Raw genomic sequence first — 15,141 nt, forward strand, 5'->3', positions numbered from 1 at the left:
GATGTCTGGTGCGTATTAGACTCGTCTTATCTATGGTTTAAATGGTTAGTGAAAGTTAATTAAGGATCGCTCCGAGCAAGTTTTATTTTCTTGAATCCTTCCTCAATCAGGTTAACTTGGGGTTTGCTTGTGTCTTACACTGACTAGGATTGTGGTTGCTGCTTGGCTAGGGCTCAAACCCAGGTTAAGCTGTAACCCAATTTCTAACATCGAGCATTCACTTAAACTCCTTGTGCCTAAAAACAAACCCCCAAATTTTTTTTTTCTTTAAGAAATTTAAACTTGTGCTCATGAAGCATTCTTGCCTATGAGCCACGTTTTTGTGCTGCAAACAAACTGCGAAAAAAACGTTGCCTTGCGCTGAGAACACAGCAAAGGAAAATTAAAAATTTGCGACCATACGTGACAAGAATTTTCAATTCTATTAAGGACACGGAGGAGAGGACTATGCTTCTCATTTCCTTGCTTTTTTATTCAGCAGCCAATCAAAACACTTTATTCAAAAAACTACAAATCCCATGAGCACTCAGTGCTAAATAACAACCATAGAGTGTATCATATAAAGGTCTGAACTGAGGTAACCACTTCCTCTTTCCTTGCTTGATCTCAGCATAGTTAACAAACTTTGTTCAAACATTATCCTGAAACTTTGTCCTTGGCGGAAGAGTCCTTCACGACCCAGACATTTGACGGATGAACCTTGAATCTTCAGAATGTGAAGACGATTCCGTGAACGTCGAGAACCCGGCGGGCAGCTGCAACATAGCTCCAGAGGGAACAACCCTTAAGCTCGCTCAACCTGGATGCGTTGCACTTTTCAAATGCCATCTGGACCTGAAAAAGAGATAAACCTCCGTAATACTGGTAACCCCACAGATAGTATAATCGTATCATCTAGACATAAAAAAGGGGGAAGATAAAGAGATCTTCTGCAGTATAATAATTCCAATATGCATAACTTTATCAACAACAATGCAAATCAACAGTACCAAAATTCTGGGTGGGATAATCCTCGCCTCCGTGTCCTTAATAGAATTGAAAATTCTTGTCACGTATGTTCGCAAATGTTTAATTCTATGTCAGGACCGGAGGCTCCGATTATGCTTGTTCAAAGCTGAGCCACCACTACTGAAGCTACATCCAAAATAGGTTTATAATAAAAAGTCTTAAATGTAGACTCAGCTGACCAATCAGCTGCATTCATTATGTTAGAAAGGCTTACTCCCTTGGAGAAAGATTTGGATGCCATCGCCCATCGAACAGAATGGGCGCCTAATTTTGAAACATCAATGCCTGCTTCTTCCATGAGCCAACGCACCCATCTTGATAAGGTGGCCGGGGTCACTGGTCGAAAAGGCTCTTATAAAGCAATGAACAATTGACCATTCATATTAGATCTGAATTCAGCAGTACTTACCTCGTACGCTTTTAAACATTGGACTACACACAGCTTGGGATTATCCAGGAAAGCCATGGAGACATTTGCTGTAGAGGGATCGGCGTTCCATTGAGAACACCAGCTACACCATCTGTTCCATGCAGATGAATATCGTTTATGCGTGCTGGACGACCATGCCTCATTAATGAACCTGCGAGCGTCTCTCGAAAGGCCTGGGATCTCCCAACGATCCCTGAAACTCGCCAAGCCACCAGAGGTAGTTGCCCTGACTCTATCAATGGATGAGGAGCCTTCTGAGGGTCCAACAACAGATTCCATTTCTGTGGAAAAAGAAGAGGTACTGCTCAGGACATTTCCAGAACCGTCGGGAACCAAATCTGTGCTCTCCACAACGGGGTGGTGAGAACTAATTCCGCTCATTGACGCCTGGTCTGAGCCAGGACCCTGGGGATCATCATGAATGGCGGAAAGGCGTAGTTCAGAGTGTGGGACAATGTCTGAAGGAATGCGTCCTAGGCAATTGCCTCTGGATTCAGACGCCAACTGTAAAACCATGGTATTTGCTGATTGAGGCGCGAGGCAAAGAGATCCAGATGACATGGATCCCATGGTAAGTTCAGAGCATGAAAAACTTGAGGATGGAGCCTCCAATCGCTGAAGTCTTGGAGGTAACGCGAGTGCCAATTAGCCACCTTGTTGTTCCGTCCGGGGGATACTCCGCCACCACTGAGATTCTGTGGAGTAGGCAATAGTGCCAAAAGTCTTTGGCTATTTCCACCAAAATTCTGGATTTCGTTCCCCCAAGCTTGTTGACATAGCGGACCGCTGATATGTTGTCCATTTGCAATAGAATACAACAATCTGTCTTCTGGGGAGAGAGACTGCGGATCGCGAAAGAGCCTGCCAGCAGCTCCAAGAATTTGATGTGCAAGGAGAGTTCTTGTCGGGACCATCGAACCCCAGTGGATATTGAGCCATAGCGCGCTCCCCAGCCCCATTAGCTGGCATCCAATTAGATCACAATCTCGGGACTGGACCCGACTGCCGTTCCACGACTCCATGTACTCGAGCCACCACAGCATCTCCCACCTCGCCTCCTCGGAAAGAGGAATCTTTTCTGTGTAAACGAGGCCTTTGCGGAGATGCTGGATCTTTAACTGTTGGAGTGCACAATAGTGCAGAGGGCCTGGGAAAATTGCTTGTATCGAGGAGGCCAATAGCCCCACAATCCACGCCACTGACCTCAACTATATCACTGACTTGTTCAGTAACACCCGCAGCTCCTTCTTAATGGTTCTGATCTTTTGGGATGGGAGGAGAAGCTGGCAGCTCCGGGAATCGATCTGAAACCCTAGAAATTTTGGGGACTGCATGGGAGACAAGATGGATTTCTGAGGGTTCACCACAAAGTCTAAGCTCTGATGAAGAGAGATTGACCATTCCTAATGCGTGACTACCAACTAAGGACAACGTGCCATTACGATGATGTCGTCTAAGTAGACAATCAACCGGACTCCTCTCGCTCTCAAGGATTCCACAACCGGGCGTAGAAGCTTTGTGAAGCATCATGGTGCTGAAGATAGCCCAAAGGGAAGGACCTTGTACTTGTAACACACGCCTTCCCAGACAAACTGGAGGAACCGGCGATGTGGGGGAAATAGGTACAGAGAGGTACGCGTCTTTGAGATCTAGACGCACCATCCAATCTCCTACTTGCAATAGATCGCGTAAAAGATGGATGCCCTCCATCTTGAAATGGCGATATACTATCCAGGCCGTTGAACTCTTTCAGATTGAGGACCAACCTGGACCCACCCCTTTCTTCTGGACTAGAAACACATTGCTGATAAAACCCCGAGGGTGGGGTTGTGTAAGGACGATGGCCCCTTTCCTTACAAGAGAACTTATCTCTTCCCTGATAAAATGTTGAACTTGTTGTGAAAAATGTATTGGAGGGGGAAAAGGATCCTGAACGGGGGTGTCGTACATTTCTTGCTTGTAGCCCTGAATGGTCTCCAAGATCCAAGCATCTTGCGAGATTGTTTGCCAAACCGGAAGAAAAAACTGAATGCGCCCTCCCAACATTACTTCGGAACACAAAACCAGTCTCACCGGCATTTCCTGTGTACCGCTGGTTGGCCTGGTTACCATTGAATCTGCCTCTGCAGAACCTATTCCGTGATCTTCGGGTGGGGTAAAAGGAGGAATTGGTGTCCTGATATCCCCCGCGCTGTTGTTGGTATTGGCCTCGTGGGGTGCCTTGGTGACCTTGGCCGAACGACCGCCCTCGATATCGTCCGGCCCTATTGAAAACAGGACGAAATGCACATTTTTGTGATTCCTGTGCCTTATCAAGACCACTGAAGGTCGCCACAAACTTTGTAAGTTCCTTGAGGAACGGCTGGCCGAAGAGGAGTCCCTGCCTATGGGACCTGCCTCTGAAGTGGATAGTTCTGCTAGCTTGGGAACTAGCTTGAGAAGGATGGACCGTCTTCTCTCGCTAGACATGGCACAATTAGCGTTGCCCAGTCAGCATACAGCTCTTTGTGCCCATCCTATAAGCTCATCAGGATCAATCGAAGCCCCAGTTTCCTTGGTGCTATAACCTATATCTAGTATTTTGGTGATGGGGCCCGACAAATCAAGCAGTTTATCTTGGCATGACTGCCAAGCCCGGTCAATGCCTCTTTTCGGGTCTTTCGCATATTTTTTCAAATATGTTAGCATGGTGGGATCACCTCAGGGGTGTCTGCCACCTTAGCCGCCAGGTCCGGTCTAGGGCATTCGGACCGTAGTCGAGCCCTGACGTCCTTATAGTAGGGCCAACGAAGATGCGACTGCACGTAATCCGCTACTTCCTGCGACGGGAGCCACACCGTCGAATCAGGGTGAATGATGTCAGCTGGCTCAAAGGTCAGGACCTTCGGTTGAGAGGGGGTCTCCAAACGGTGTTCTTTTCTCTTTTTCTTGGTTGGTTGAGCCATCTCCTGGTCATCGGACTCCTATTCAGAGGATGTGTCGCCAGCATCTCCGCAGAGAGAATCAGAAGGGTCGGCCTGAGTGGGAGACTCTTGAGTTTTCGCTAATGAGTCAGCAAGACGGGCAAAGTCCTCCTTATGTGGATTAACTACCTGTGTGGCGGTAGGTTTAGGAGGGTTAGCCAGAGCGGGAATCCAACCCTGCTGTATGGCATATTTGTTAAGGTGCCTCTTTAAGGGGGCGATAGCTTTGACCAAAGCAGTATTCATAGACTTTTGGACCCCCACGTCCAGAGCTTCCACTAAATCTTGTTCCAAAGAACCTACAGGTTCAGCCCCATAATAGTACTCTTCTTCATACATGAATTCTGCCATGTTAGACTATAAGACACTTGTATCTGGCAAGAACTAAGCCACTCAAAGGAGGAGTAATCCTCAATCAAAACCAGGATCTGGACACTCACAGGGGAGAGGTATAACCCTAGGCAAGCCAGATGACACAACCTTTTATATAAGTGGAGGGAGGGCTTGCCAATAACCTCTCTAGGCAAAGCCTATGCACAGATTATACAGCCCTCTGCAGTCAGCTAGCAGCGGGCTTAAAACGGGGCTTCAAACTGTCACTTCGCAATTTAAGTCGGAGCTTATTCCTGCTTCGTTATGATCCGAATGGCACTTGCGGTGAAATAAAGGCCAAAATGGCCGCCGTGCATGTGCGGAGTCGGCCGCCAGTAAAAATAGAAAGAGGACTGCGCGATCGAGCACCGCACAGTCCTTGCCCCTTCACTCCCTCTCCACAGGCAGCTGCTAGGGGCCCCCGCATGGGAGGCCGAAGCGCTCCCGATCGAGGAATTTACACGAAAGCGGCAACGAAGGTGAGGGCAGAGTAGCCCGATGCAAGCAAATCCTCGCCGTCGCGCTCACACAAACTCAAAGTACTGAAAACCCAAAGACTGAATGCGCAGCACGCGCTATCACTCGCACAGCATTATAGCCAAGATCAATAAATTCACAAATATCGCGCTACCAAACACGTTAATTATAGCAATCATAAGCAAACCTTACTACAGATTGAGAATAGTAAATGGAAAAAGGCACTTAACTGGCTGCGGAGCAGCAAAGAAAGAGGAAGTGGTTACCTCAGTTCAGACCTTTATATGATACACTCTATGGTTGTTATGTAGCACTGAGTGCTCATGAGATTTGTAGTTTTTTTTAATAAAGTGTTTTGATTGGCTGCTGAATAAAAAAGCAAAGGAAATGAGAAGCATAATCGGAGCCTCGGTCCTGACATAGAATCAATTCCTCCGATTTTCATTTCAAAAACTCCCTCTTACCAGGTTCAAAATTATGACATGTACGCTTCTCAGTCAGAACTGAAACTTTTGCACAGACCAGATGATGAACACATCGGAATATCATTCACCTGTTTCGAATTCAGTCTTTTTGCTGGCAGTACTTTGAATTTAGATTTACAAAATTACCTGATCTGATTCTACCTTCGACAAAAAAACATACAGTTAATAAAACATTTTAATTTTTGTTCATCCAAATTTAGGTAGACCATGGCATTAGGTCTTGAAAAAATGAGAGAATGGTTTTTAAATTCATAAAAACATCAACCCTTCATGGTTTATCAACGAGAGGTATACGCCAGAAAAGAATGGTAGACACCGCCATTGTTATTTTTCATATAGTCTACTCGGCTGCTTGTGTAACATGCTTACTTTGTGTCCTACTTCTATGTCTCTCATCACGATGTTACTCCCTGAGCTCCATCAGTTTTTGTCGGGTCACGTGACAAGAGATTGGCAGCTCCAGTGGCTTCGATCTGTTCACCGAAAGGGAGGTGGTGGGAGGAAGTGGGAGGGCCGGGAAGATGGCGGCGCGCAGGAGCGTAAGTGTCAGGTGCGGAGCTCAGTGAGTGCCCAGGAGATTGTGCGCACGGGTGACATGGAGAGCGAAGAGGAGCAGCATACCACGACCCTGCTGTGCATGGGATTCGCCGACCCTGGTGCCATCCGGAAAGCATTGCGTTTGGCAAAAAATGATATCAATGAGGCGGTGGCGCTGCTCACAAACGAGCGGCCGGGCTTGGACTACGGCGGGTATGAGCCTATGGATAGCGGTGGTCCTCGCGGGGACAGTGGCGAGGGCAGCCGCGGCGGGCGAGGAGGCTTCGACCCACCACCGGCATATCATGAAGTAGTGGACAGTGAGGTAAGGAGAGGAAGCTTCATATTTTGCAATGAAAGCAGGAGGGGAAGCAGCTGACAGCAGAGGTAGAGAAAGACCACACCCGGCATGGGGCAGGGTACCCCATCTGAGAATCATGGTGTGTGCATCCACACCCAGTAACTAAGAGGACGCATGGGGTTCCCCAATTCCAGGAAAAAATAGTATAGCAGGAACATCCAGCCTGTATGCTACGAGCAATCAATGTCTTGTAGCATATATGATGCGCCTTGTGAATATCGTGGGATGTTAAGTGTAGTGAGAGAGGGGTTGGTCAGCTAGCTCTATATTTTCCATCCTTAGGGGGGGCAATCAGTGAACGTGAGCAGTAAGGGGCTCTATTAGTAACTATCTACATTTGCATGTAATGAGACAGGCAACTTGATCAAGAGTATCCTACGATGCACTAAACGGGAGCTACCCAGGTGGCATACACCCACAGGTTGGCGCACTCGGCGAGCAGTAGCTTACTTCCTATTGCCAAGTATACGCGTAGCAACACACGCAGCAGAAGCACCCTGAAATCCCCCCTATGTGGAGACGGCTGTAAACACACCTATTAATTGGTATCCATGGTGGCCCATTTAGTGAATTGCACCACGATAAATGCATCCAATGAGCACTACAGTAGTAGCTCACAATCAGTTGGGGGATTCATCTAGATATTCTACCTTTAGCCCACTGAGAAAACGTTTGGGGTGTCTATTATAACACTTGTCAGGCAAGGAGAAAATATAAGAATTCTGGGCGTGGGGATCAATGGCCTATTGCCAAGTATTTGTATGGGCCACGTGCTGCTATAGCCGCTTATTATTGTGCAAAGGATGAACAAACAGGATGTATTGTGGAAGGTACAAAACTAAACGCTTCAATCAAAACGTGAGTTTGGCACGCACTCGCTTCTGGTGAATCGCTCTTAAATCGAATTAAAGGAATTCAAATACATTTAGCGTGCTACAGAGTATGAATGGCTGCTTACCTACGCGCACCTCAGTAACTCAGTAAACCTCATTATGAAAAGCACTCCTCATTACCCACATGAGGAAATATGGTTTAATTATAGTTGTATTACAGTACACTGTGTTTTAAAGCCATGTGATTTTTATTTATAAGCAGTAAAAAAAAGTGCTGTTAATTGTTCGTACCTTATTTCCCAAACGCTTTTGGTAGGCCATGATGAATAGCCTATCCGGTAAGCAGTGTCCTGCTCAGATAGAGTCGGCCAGGGTTTCCATTATAAGACGGGCTCTTGAGGGCTACTGTATAATTAAAATACACAATAAAAGGCGGCATTATTGTTCAGATGGATTTACCACACCAAACTGATTTATTTTTTATTTTTCGACAATTTTTTAAATACATTATTAGTTTGTTTAGTTTGAGTCTGAATTCCACTCTTTAGACTTCATATACCATTACAACAACTTCTGTATGTTAACAGCCATCTGCAAAAGGTATCTTGGGTTCTATCTGGGTGTTGTGTGCAGGATTTCTTGATCAATAAATGCTAATGCAGCACACTGGCAAGGCGGAAGCATCACTTATGGAATGCCTCATTGCTCAGCAGTTACACAGTATGACTGTTGAACCAGATCAGATTTCTAAATATAAGCATGCATTGCGAAATGGAAATTGACAATAGCAGGCTAGTGCCAATGTGTAGAATATGTAGAAACACACTCATTTTGGTAACAATCAGAAGTCGGACAATCGTGTGGGGGTAAAATGTATTTTACTTAGGTTTAGAGTTAGCCAGTTTCGATATAGTTTACCTTAGTGGTGGTCAGCGATACATAGCTGCTCTCGTTGAAATTCGAATTTTTCTCCACGCCAACATGCCACTGTTTATAGATGAACTTGGGTCGGTTAGTTACTACTGAAAGTTCTCGATTTGCAGGCAGCTCTTTACGAGATGTGTTACTCTTGTTACATCATGCCCAATTTCTGTTTGACTTTTTATCCCGTTTTTGTTTTCCCTTGTGCTGCCTTCGCTTAATCTGCCCTTTTTTAAATGATGAGAAATGTGTCAATGACGCCCACACTGAGTCTCAGGCAAAACAATTTTAGGAATCGTGTTAATTCGTTGATTTTCTAAAACTTGGAAATTAGATTGTTTATAAAAAGCTGCAGTTCAGATGAAACTTTCAAGGTTTCTTTGACATGACACTCATCAGTAATCATGTGCCCTTTGTGTAGACAGTTGTAGGGTATAGGAAATGAAGTATAAAAAAGCCTGGGCATTGAAAGAAAACACAATGTGGGAGTCGGGATGAATCATAGTTGGATTCAAAGCTAATACAAATCTTGATCCAACAGCATGTTTGAGTGTTTTTGCATTAATTAGAAATAATGTTTCTTTAGCTGTGTTTACGTTAGCATAACTACCCCAAAAATTAACTTTACGGGGCCTTAGCCTACTCGCACTGACATCCATTTTAAAGCTGCTGAAGAAAGTGTTGCATTTACCATTTCATGAATGAGCTTTTACGTTTATTTCAAGCTGCTGTTTTTCTTTTCAGAAAATTAACTAGATTTAATTTTCATGGTGCTGTAGGAGTCTCAAATAAAATGTATTAATTTGTTCATAGAGAAGCAAGATGTGTTCAGGAGATGTGCTGTGCAAAAAATATTTTCAAGGCCTTCTGCTGCCCAGGCCACAGCTGTAATTTACTCTTATATGATGGCTTATTGTGCCTTGTTTTCTTCAGAAGTTCAATGTCACTTCCCTTGTTTGTAGGGTAAAGGGTGTTCAATAATTATTCGTAACGTGTGTTTTCTGAAAGTCTTTTTTTACGTAGCACTTTTTCTACTATGTTGATTGATTCATGTCATTTATCCTTGTTAGTTCAGTCCTGTCTCACCATGCCCAATATGCGTTTCGATGCACTGTCTAAATCCTATTAAATATGCCCATTCTGGGATGTGTCAGACTTTTCATTGCCTTTCAAACAAGCAGCCCTTACGTCAGACTGTTATCTGACTTTATACTCAGACTTTTCTTGCTTTTCGATCTGAATAGTCTACACTTTAGACGATCTTTTGGAACTTTCCTCGGAGGCAGATAATGTTGGTCCTCTTACCGTTTTTATATTTAAACTCTCCTTTAACTTAAGAGTAGATTTATGCTGCATTATTGACGCTGAATTGAATCTGACTTCCTAACTATTTTTCAGTCAAAGAACTTTATTTCGGCTATACAGCCATAAAAGCGCATACAATAGTACAATACATATAGTACAAAAGACAAATACACAAAATACAAATTATGCTAAAATATCATCATAGAGCCGAGGGTGCGGGTACAAATGCAAATTTTACACTATTTTCTGACTCGCCATCGACTGCTCTCTCTCTTATTAACAAACTAAGATGTCTTTCTTTGTCTGGTTATCCATAAGCATAGTTTTAAAAGACATTAAAAATAAATTAAGATATAAACATTAAGAAGAGGGATAAGTAGATAGTGCAGCCCATAAGGGGAAAATTTCAAAGCAGCATTTCTGATTAAATAAATTGTGCAAACATGGCTTAGCAGCATAGTTGATGGGCATACACGATTAAGCGTTTTCCATGTTCTTCTTCTTTAAAATACCCCTGCGGATGCACCACATCGCAAATAGGAACCTGGAAATAGCAAACACAAATAATGGGTGTGTTTCATATTTAAACAGCCTATGGGCCTCGGTGTAATTCCTAATCCCCAGATTTCTACAAAGCTGGAGCACCCACTTTGGACCTTGGCCTTCTGTAGGCGGGGCAAAAAAGGACATGGAGTTCTGTTTCTTCGACCAAATCACACCCTGGACAATATAGTTTTGTTACTACATTCCATTTATTTGTGAACGCTCGAAGCGGGAGCACCCCATGTCTAAATTGGAGGAACAGTTTCTTTGCCAGTAGTGGTTGTATACTATCCAGAGCCGGCTCTATCTTATATTTCTGTTTGACATCCAGAAACCTGGAGGTCAAGCTACTTGAATTGATGCTCTGGCATAGTTCGGCAAATTTGTGTTCTCTATAGGCAAGAATTAGGGACTTTTTGGGGGTGGAGGGGCAGATCTCTTCAGGTGTTGTCCACATATTTGCCCTCCCCAACGCCTGGCATGTATTCCTAATGTGGGACATCCATGATCTATTCTCTGCACCCCAAATAGTCATGACATCCTTCAGTTCCTCCCTATAATTTGCTAACTCAGGTGTGCTCCAGAGACGACGCCAAAATAGGAGTGGCCGGGAGGCAATTATATCAGCAATGGGGCCAATCCCCAAATCCATCCTTAGTGGTGTTAAAGGGGTGCTCATGGGAGGCCCAACAATTGCCTGAGGAAGATGTTCTCTGTCATAGATACCGAATTAGATGGACAATGGCCCCAAAGTTCTGCTCCATATAGTGAAGCTCCCCATGCCTGTATTTTGTATATTTCTGCTGGGGGGCCTATCACTTTCTGTGTGCAGTTTTTATGTACTTTTATGATGCCCCCTGTAGACTGTGTCAGTTTTAAATTAGCTTTCTTTACTTGAGTCCCCGCAATCCATCTTGTCATTAAGTGTAAGGCCCAAGTAATCGAAAATGGACACCCTCTCTAGGGCCCTGCCTTCCATTTGGGGGTGTGGGCAATTAGTAGTGTTGGCATGGAAGACCATATGTTTTGTTTTTTGGAGGTTTATCTCCAAATCCATCTTCCTGCAAAAGGCACAAAACTCCTCCAATACCCGCTGCATACCCATGGGAGACTTAGAGAGTAGCAGCGTATCATCCTCAAACATGAGAGCTGGGATTTTGTGGTTCGCTAGCCTCGGTGAATCTGTCTTTTCCCTGCAAGTAGAGTTTCAATTAGACCATTTAAAAAGAGGGAGAACAGGGTCGGGGCTAAAATACATCCCTGTCTCACCCCTTTTTCTACGGGAAAAGGGGCTATCAATTCGCCTTTTTTGCCGTATCTTATTCTCGCATAAGTGTCCTGTTGCAAGCGTTTCAGCTGATGGCATAAATAGGCTGGTACTCCCATGTCATGGAGTAGGCCCCATAGCTGATCGTGGTGAACCATATAAAATGCGGAATTGAGTCCATAGATAAGGTGTCCACACTGCTTGCTCATTTCAAAATAGATCGCCTGGGATTCTATCTTGCCCAGTTTCCCTAGCTGGGAGCAAATTACCCAATGCCACTGTAATCTTTCATTGTGCAGGGGGGGGCATTTATGTTTATAACTGCTAATACTTCTCTATCAGCTTTAACTCCATCTAGAGACCTTGAGTATAAGATTTTAAAAGAGGATCTCCAGACTTCTTCCCCCAAATTTGGTCCAATAGCTGAATTACCTTCAGGTTTCCCTGTTTTAACTAGGTTCCAGAAGCCTCACATGTCTCGATTGTCTAAGGCTATTTTGATTGCTTCCCATTTATCGATCTCCCAGCTAGTTTTAGCTCCAGCTTTGATTTTTTTTTTTTTTTATACTGGGCCCTGGTTTCTTAGATTCGTGAATTATCATTCTCTTTAATACACATTAGTAAAGCATGTTTGGCTTTCCTACACGATTTGTTATACCAGGGATGCTTGGGTTTGAGGTCCGGTCTAATCTTATCACTGTTAAAAAAAAAAAAAAAAAAAAACATCTGCCAATTTAAAAAACATATCCTGGTGGTTTTTTCCTATTGGCAACAGAGATTCTAAGCCGCAATTATTTTCGAACAATAGAAATGCAGTTTCTAAGAAGGGGATAATTTGTTTATACAAGGTGGCCACTTTTTCCGTCGACTGTGCAAATGTTCCCCAACGTACTCTTCTGCCTCCCTCGATTGATACTAGATTTGGGATATGATGTGTGGGCATGCTGTGATGGTCCTTGGGCACAGGGAGAGCTATTTCTAGGACCAGCGAGTTGTGGTCACTTTCATGACTGGGATTAATCAAGAAATCTCTAGTTTTATGCCATAGTTCGACATCCGCCAAAATACAATCTATTATAGGTGCCTGTCCCAACTTATTAAAAGTAAAGTTTCCCGCGCTATCAGAGGGGAATTGGCCGTTGCATGCCCTTAGTGAGTGGCTGAGTATAACTGAGTTCATCTGTAAGACTAGTGGTGTCCAACGTCTTATGGGCTGAATGTTAGCTTCTGGGATTGACCAGACCGAATCTTCCTCACTTGTGATGGTGGTAGTAATGCCGTTGAGAGGCTCAAAATGGCAGTTAAAGTCTCCACCTATGATTGCATGAGTATTCGCTGGTAAGGTGTAGAGAAAGGTAGCAAGACAGTCCAGTGTCTGAGAGGTTTGCCCCTGGCTCACTGGACGAGAGTAGACATTGATCATTGCAATCTTCAAGGTGTTATAAAAGGAGAGTAGAATGCACAAAATGTCAGGGGAAGGGGTATTTAACACTTTGACATTACATCCCAGATGTGTGCCAACCCAGGTGCATAGACCCCTTGATGGTCTCCCCCGGACGGCTGGAATACAGTATGTAACATATCCCACTCTATATAATTCTGACCTTGACCATGTTTCCGGGAAGAGGCATAGCTCGTGTTTATCTATAAAGTCTCCCCAATCTGGGAGGTCCAATTTCGAGCTAAGACCTGCTATATTCCAGAGTAGAATCTGGGTGTTTTGAGATTGATCTGGGGTTCCTATCTGGGTATGCGGAGTATACCTATCCTGTTGTGTAACTTAGTGCATCGCCTTGACTTGGCCATGGTTCCCTATCTCGTTCTGTAAACTACATTCAACAACCCAATGTGACTTACTAGGAAGGCTGGGAGTGCTAGTTGTATTAATAGCCTCACAGATTTTCTCAGAGACCTGATTGCCCTTCTTTGTTCCTTCACACTTTTGGGACTCAACTCTCTGTGTGTTAGTATTGGTGTGACTTTTACTGTTAAAATTTAGTCAATCTATCAGGTCCAGAGAGCTAAATTTATTACTGACGGGGATGTTATATGCCATTGTATTTTGGCATCCGTGACCCAGGTTTAACATGCTTTCAAACTGAGCTCTTGGTTCCCAGTTTTTTGTGCGCAGTTCCCACTTTATCTAACGGGACTAGGGGGATAGATGTATCCCAGTGGCAGTGACTGAATGCCCCATAGCTCCTTAGAGTGCCCCTATTCAAGGATGTGTTGGACCGCCCTACTATCTCTAAAATTGATCACAACACAATCCCCCGGGATGCCCTTGCACCTTTGTCCCAGCCAACTAACCCTACGCGTAAATAGAATTTAACTTTGTACTAAATGGGGGAGTGGCCTGTATTTATTTAGCCAGAAAGTGATTTTTATTTTTTAGTTCAACATGTGTCTCCCGTCGGCCTATTTCCAACTCTGGTACTCCGGCTAATATAACAGCATAGAGAGTAGACTCTGGGGGCAAATTGATACAGGGAAGTGTAGATTTTGGTTCCCTTGGTTTGGGGTGGATTGAGATCCTAGTATCAGAATCACGAGTTATTTGTGCTTGTTGTTTTGCTGGTGGGCCTAGTGTAGTTAATATAGGCCTACTATCATGAGTGTTTTCAGGACAGTAGGGAGACCTCTATTGAGGATTAACTAGGTCCTGATTTTGTGGGACTGATGGTTTGGTCCCAGTAGGTGCCTTGGTTTGCACAGTCGATTTGTGCTCTTCAGAGGGGGGTGGTACAGTATGTGCAGGTGGGGTTGCCTGATTATATTGTGAGGCCATTTCTGAAATTGACTTTGTTCCCCATGTATCCCTCAGTGTTGTTAAATTATCAATCCGCCTCGTTACAGCAACAAGTTCAGATTTAATAGACTGGACAAAATGTGCTTTAAGTTCCATTGCCAGGTGGGGTATCCATGGTGGGATCTCTGGAATTTTCTGCCGACTCTCGTCTGCGACTTGACACCCTGGTGATGCCATTCCAGGAGTGTGTTTCGCCTGTTTTCCTCTCTTGCGTATTGTTTGCTTTTGCGTTCCTCCTTTCCTTTTTACCCCGCCTCCCATGGTAATCATAGTAGTGTTATCAGGGGCTATGATTTCTTGGGAGCACAACAGTTCCGAATTTGTGGGCACAATAGGTGTTTGGGATAAGTGTGATAGTTCTGGCTCCATAGGTGTTGGGGTATTTGGGAAGGTCGGTGTCAAGGAGAGGCGTCTCTCAGTGCGCTCTGTTTCGCTGGCCACGGCTCCTATTGCCTGCTGTAACGTTTTATCAATAGCAGTCGGTTGAACAATGGGAGTTAGCAAGGGAGCTTTCTGCCTGGTGGTTGTTTCTTGTCAACGGGGGGGGTACGTTTTCCCATGGCTGTTTTGTGACCAGGCCTCCTCCTACCCACAACACTATTTAATGATGTTATTCAATATTTGAGGAGGACAAGCGCTGGCCCCACTGGGCTCCACAAGGTTTAAAATGTGCTGATTTTGGAAGCCCCCAGTTGATATCCCTAGGCCAGTTTAGCTCTACGGGAGCCAATAATAAAAATTTGAGGCTAATAAGGAGCAATATTAAGGGGGGTGGCGCAGCCCAGCCCTGTTCAGTCTCGGAAGGGCTCAGATGGGTCCGCCCTTGGCCC

The 15,141-nt window shown here is 44.6% G+C and overlaps 1 protein-coding gene across 4 annotated transcripts in view; it reads left to right on the plus strand.

Annotated features, from left to right (window-relative positions):
* The first annotated feature begins 6,215 nt into the window (after positions 1–6,215).
* The window catches only part of USP24 (ubiquitin specific peptidase 24), a 2,082,369-nt gene continuing 2,073,443 nt past the window's right edge, over positions 6,216–15,141 (plus strand). For 3 of the 4 annotated variants that reach the window (XM_085602518.1, XM_085602517.1, XM_085602519.1), the window contains exon 1: positions 6,217–6,597. In XM_085602518.1, the coding sequence (XP_085458644.1) occupies positions 6,331–6,597 (267 nt within the window). In that variant the 5' untranslated portion in view covers positions 6,217–6,330. Of the gene's footprint in view, positions 6,598–15,141 lie in introns of all 4 variants that reach the window. The other variant, XM_085602520.1, reaches the window with a different exon arrangement.

This window comes from Triturus cristatus, chromosome 4_2 (assembly GCF_964204655.1).
Source record: "Triturus cristatus chromosome 4_2, aTriCri1.1, whole genome shotgun sequence".
Lineage (NCBI taxonomy): Eukaryota > Metazoa > Chordata > Amphibia > Caudata > Salamandridae > Triturus > Triturus cristatus.